Here is a 6,222-nt window from a genome sequence, read left to right as displayed (position 1 = left end):
TATATATATATCTAAATTTAGATATAAAATTTTCAAAAAGTAATAAAATATAGTTAATAAAGTATAAAATAATTTATGATTATCCGTATTAATGCGTTTATATAAAATGGTTTAATAAAAATTTAAATATATATTAAACCAATTAAGTTTTTCATGTAAATAGATGTTTTTTTACCAACCTTGTTGAGGCATTTCTATATATTGAACTCCTTCGGAGCGTCGGTCACAGAAATGCTTGCAAGGACTGTCATTTAAATGCGGTGGGAATGGCAGAATATCAGAACTCGGATAAAAATCAGAACTTTGTTGAAGAATAGCCGGGAATGGTGGCGGAGGTATGTGAAGGATGTCGGGGGGTGGTTCAAGTGTACAGTAAGCGCAAGTTGAATTCATAATTGTGTCCAATGCTCTCATCTGTAAATTCGTAAAGTAACAAAGCTGAATTAAAATATTTCGATTTATGACAAAAGTAATAATATAAATTTTAAAAAATAATATAAAGAGAAGAATTTGAATTTATTATCGAATATATTATTACGAATATATTATTACAATATTATTACAATATTTTGTACATACACCTTTGTAATATTTTAAATAATTTTATAATACAAAAAGAAACAATGTTTGAAATGTATAAAAAAATAGAAAATATCGGAAGTAAAAAATAATTTTTTATAATAATAAAATATAAACTCTATTTCAAACATAATGCTATAATGTTAATTATCAGATATTATGTGCAACATCAATTAAAAACTTTAAACAATCTTAATTAATACGTCAGATTTCAAAATGCAACTCTATTTATGATTTTACATGCTATATGTTTTGATATAATTTTATATATTTTATATATGTTTGTGACGTTTTGTGTATATATTTTAATTCTACAAATGTTTTCTGTATTATACAACATATAAAATTATAAATAAAATTCCAGTCTAAATTTTAATCGACACAAATTATGGACCGCCTAAATATGTTTTATATAAATTATTTCTAAATTATTGATAATTATTAATATCATTATTTTAGAAATTATCTCTAATCTATTTTGCAAGCTATTTTTATCAAAACATAAACTTTTTTTTAAACGTTTTTCTAACTAAGCTAAATAATTGATGAACATGTAACAAGTTTTATAAAAATTATACTAAAAAGATCAAAATAATTTTTTAAATAATAAATTGGTATATTTTATATTTTTAAATATGTATATATTTGTATCTAAACTTAAACATAAACAAATAAAATAAAAAATAAAAATATAAGTATTATCATAATATGTTAAGGAAATATCACAAAAGGAGCATTTAATCAAAAAATACAACAATAAATTAAATTGTAATAAATTAAATTAAACAAATATATATATAAAACCTTCTCAAAAGTAATGTGACAACGTTAAATCTCCAGTCACTCTTTCATTCCATTTCCTTTCTCGTCTCTTTGATTGTTTCAATATATATCTTCGAGCACCAATCTTACGCAAAACAAGCCGAGGATGTTCAAGTAAATTCATCCATTTTTCACGCGTCACAGATCACTTCGTACGAACACAATCAAGAAAAATATGACCGTGATAAGAAAATTCACTCTTACCATTGAGCACTAGCCCTGTGCAATTCTGATGTCCGAAGGTATCTCAGATTGGTGCAAGGCGCACGCGCGTTTTTATTGAACGTAAATGACAAACCATATAGCCAGTTACAAGTGAGCTATACTCTAAATTCTAAATTCCGATGTAAAAGCTATCCTATTATACATGAAAAGTGTATCTTTCATTTGATATTTCTTTCTTTTCATATTACTTTTGAATTGATTCCATTACAAATTTACTGTGATAATATTAACATCTTTATTTTTTAGATAAAACAATATTAATACAGATTTCAATCATGATTATTTATAAAAAATTAATTAGAGGAGTAATTATCGAATGTTAATTTATTCTATACAAAATGAAACATTTTGTTGATGATAATATAAAAAATGTACATCCTATTTACCGACAAATTATAATTCAAGACCGACAGACTTGGGAAGTTTACTGCTAAAATTATATAGTTTATAATGTAATATTAATTTTATAATTTATTTCTATCTTGATAATGTTTTGTAAACATATCTATAAATCAATATTCAATTTTTATTTAAAATTACATTTTAATTAGTATTATTAATGCTTAATTATTCTTGTACATGATAAATGAAAAAATGCATTTTCACGTATATAATTATATCATATATGTATGCTTATTTATGAAATCTATATATAATAATAAATAATGAATTTTTATATGATACTGTATTATAATTTCTCGGTAGATATTTATCGACGATCGAAAAAGTTATATCGACAGTCGAAATGTCGATATTTTTCAATTTTTGGACTGCCAAAGCTCCGGTCACAAACCTTATCGGTCACAAAAAATTACTTGTTATCTCTTTAGATACATTTTATAAATATATCAAAAATTAAATTTTATCAAATGGCGGACATCATTCAATTAAAAAAAAAATTAATTTAAGAAATATATTAGAATGATTTAGTTCTATAAAAGCACAGTCACCCTGTGATTCTTTAGTTTGATAATTTAAATAAAATATTCAAGGACAGGAAAATAAAAATAAAGTTCAATTTGTAAATATTATTAATTTACTCTATACATGTCATTATTTCTCGCTTTTAACCGCCCGTTAATGACTTAAACTTTTTACTGGCATTGTTACAAGAAGTAGCAGATTTAAGTCGTAGCAGACTTAGCTAAATAATCATTTACTAATAGCTATTTCAATAAAAATTCATTTAAATTAGTCCTACTTATTTTATAAAATAAGTAACAATATAAAGTATTATTATTATTATCAGATTAAAAGGTAATTTTAATATCTTTTAATTAAAGCGCATAAATAATATTTTATGTAATGTTGTTAATTAATTAAGAACATTTAATTTAGATTAAAATCTTGAAAAATATTTGATGTTATTCACTTTTTTCCACTATTATTGCAAACTATTATTGCACTATCAGAACAATCAGATAAAACAGAAGATTATTTTAAATTTTGGTGAAGTTGAACTCTAAATTTACATATTGTGAAAATTTGTATAAAAAATCAACGTAGATTTGATAACTTGATTACAGATATTTTGTAAGTAATAGAAACTGGTATTCATAAAAATGATTCATTTTTAAATATCTGCACCAGGCAGGATAAGTTTATTCGGTGAACATGCGGGGAGCATAAAAAAAATAGTATAATAGCTAGCATAGATTTACGTACCACGATGACATTCACCGATTTATCACTTACCTTCAAAAAATAATATTGAAATAGACTTTCCTCAAATCTACCTACATCTTAATATACCTATACAAGAATTTCTAAATTTCTACAACAATTCCATCCAAAATATGAAGCTACTGCGTGAGCAAGTAGTTGTATGATTCACAAACAATTTATATAGTCCACCTCATTGGAAGGAAATTGTACAAACATTTTATTATTTGCTTGTTTATATCTTATACAAAGAGCAAATTACAATATCATCTTTTAAAATATATGTATTCACAAAATTTATGATTGACGAGGAATTCGCCTGTCTGTCATCATTCACAGTATGTTTCATGGCATAATGCTTATTATTGGTCACATAGGTACAAAAGGGTATTGCAGGTAAATTTCAAGACATTGATTTCGAAAAGATCCAATCATATGCCGCACACTGCGAAGAAATTTCTCCCGCATCTGGAATGATCGTAACTGCCTGTGCTATATGACTCAATAACATCGAATAGGAATAATGACTTTAAATTCATTGCATAAAATGCCAAAAATAATGATTCTATTAATTGATTCAAAAGTAATACAAAAAAAATCTAGATTGTCAGATACAACGAGTTAATGAATATCTTTCCACAATTGACAACCTCATCTTAATTACATTGATATTGTAAGCATGGCTCATAATTTATTTAGAAAAATTAATAAAATGTATAATGTTAATAATATCTCTATTGACGTATTTCTCAGAAAAATGAGGAATTAAATGTGAGTCTTATTACGTAAGTCAAAAAACATTATTCTGTTACATTTATATTTCCCTTATAAAAAAAAAGCACTGAAAATTATACAACAATGCTTTTTCAAAATTTTCAATGTTTTTTCCGTAAGAGTATGTATAGTTTCCATTTTTTTATGTCAAATCTTTTTACACTAGTTTTTATGTGAAAATTTCTATGACTGAGTTACAAACTTAACTTACATTTTAACACTTTTCTTTCACAGATTTACATTAGCTACAAAAAAATTATTACAGATGTTAGGTGTATTGTATAACCGTCTGAATGAAATATGTGCAAAAGCGCAAAAATTTAAATTATTCGGAAAATATACAGATATTGAGAATGATAGATATACATACATTTGGTGCCCACTATATACAGATAAAGAAATATTCATTGAGCTTCTGTGGGACGAATTGAAGAAATACGATTGCGATCATCAAAGTGTATTTGAGTTATTGCGGAATGAAAATTGAATCGCAAGTTAAATCAGCTTGTAGTGTAAAGAAGAATTGTATGTTGCGATGAACATTCTAATAAATGATTAAATATACGAATAAATATTGTATCAAATAAATAATGTTCTTCATTTATGTTATCAAAAATAATAATGTTTATTTGTATTATAAACGATCGTTAATGTGTACAATACTTTTTATAAATACCTAAATAATCGCGAATTGTCGTAGTCATTATCGCGTAATATAACGTACGCTTTTATGGTTTTATGCATACCGGAATGTTTTTTTTATTACGTTGCTAAACATAACAAAACAAATTATTTATATAAAATTATTTAAATTATTTACATAATAAGAAATTTTAATTATTTAAATTTAAATTATTTTATTATTTAAATTTTTTTAATGATTTAGTAAAAATTTTTTTAAACTATTATCTGTTAAAAATATGCAATTAAAAATCAAATGTCTTTAGTTGATAAACTTAAATATAAATATGTTTTAAAATTCACTGTATAGAAAATCTTGCATAGAAAATAGTAGCTAGTTTGGTATACTTAGCGTATTCATTTCTAATATAATGCACTTTATACGAGAGAGAGAGAGAGAGAGAGAGAGAGAGAGAGAGAGAGAGAGAGAGAAAGATTTATTATTTAGTTTTCGAAATACTTTTCCTAATCCAATTTATAAAACTTAAGCGTAACAAATACATCATTTAATAATTCTTTGTAATCCACCTTTTAATAAAAATAAAAATTATTTTTTTAATCTTGCAATTTGTAATAGTAGAATTAAAAAATTTGTAATATGATTAAATTAAAATATAACTTTGCAACAAATTTGTATTAATGTTTCGTTATTTTGAATAATTATTGTAATATATTAATATTAATGACAAAGTATACAAGTATAATAATTTATAATTGCATGAATTTTAATTAATACTACAATATCTCTTAATATAGTATTACACATATGTATATATACATATAGATACACAATACATTTAGATACAAAATTACGATATTTTTATATCAAACATCTTATATTTATTTATAATACGATATTGAATGAACATTCGCATCAACAAGATATAAGGTATTTCTACCATCACAGACAATATATAGGAGCAAAAATAACTAATCACAATATATCCCACACCCATAACCATCTGAAAAGAAAAATTAAAAAAGGAATAAATACATTTTTTTAAACTATTTCTTAAGTTAAGAATTTTAAATGTTCGTATGTTTACTATAAATAAAAATTCAAAGTGAACTGTTGTTTCACGGCTTAAGTAAATCGATCGTATGATGACAGGATGTAAAAGATAAGCACAATACGTGAGTCTGCTAAATGGAATCCAGATTTTAAATGATAAAGTCCGAGTAATAATATCTGTAACAAAGGCAAGCGTATATTATTATTAAAACATGTTTTTAAATTAAAATACTAATTAAAAAATAATATGTTATGCTTATTATGAAACTATGCTAATTTAATATAATTATATATTAATAAATAAACAAACCTCCATGTTTAATAAAAGACATTATTATAATTAATGCTATAGGTATTGCCCAGAATATTTTGTACAGTGCAACATAAATTGCAGTAGCCAAAACGGACATGTGTCTCTCATAAAGACTAAATACAAAACCGTAGCAAGCGCTAGCAAGACACAAACA

General features: G+C 24.2%; 2 protein-coding genes across 2 annotated transcripts in view; both read right to left on the bottom strand.

Annotated features, from left to right (window-relative positions):
• LOC108685509 overlaps nucleotides 1–414 on the bottom strand; it is a 2,821-nt gene extending 2,407 nt beyond the window's left edge. The window contains 2 exon segments of the mRNA XM_018190335.1: nucleotides 114–173; nucleotides 175–414. Coding sequence (XP_018045824.1) covers nucleotides 114–173; nucleotides 175–414 — 300 coding nt within the window.
• A 5,138-nt stretch (nucleotides 415–5,552) lies between these two features.
• On the bottom strand, nucleotides 5,553–6,087 carry LOC108684516 (nose resistant to fluoxetine protein 6-like). The gene is made up of 3 exons (XM_018188873.1): nucleotides 6,066–6,087; nucleotides 5,790–5,932; nucleotides 5,553–5,705 (listed from the first exon to the last, which is right to left on the bottom strand). The coding sequence occupies exons 1-3, from the start codon at nucleotides 6,085–6,087 to the stop codon at nucleotides 5,553–5,555; spliced, it is 318 nt and encodes a 105-aa protein (XP_018044362.1).
• Nucleotides 6,088–6,222: the final 135 nt, after the last annotated feature.

Source organism: Atta colombica, unplaced genomic scaffold (genome assembly GCF_001594045.1).
Source record: "Atta colombica isolate Treedump-2 unplaced genomic scaffold, Acol1.0 scaffold100, whole genome shotgun sequence".
NCBI lineage: Eukaryota > Metazoa > Arthropoda > Insecta > Hymenoptera > Formicidae > Atta > Atta colombica.
This window is presented reverse-complemented; position numbering and strand designations above follow the sequence as displayed.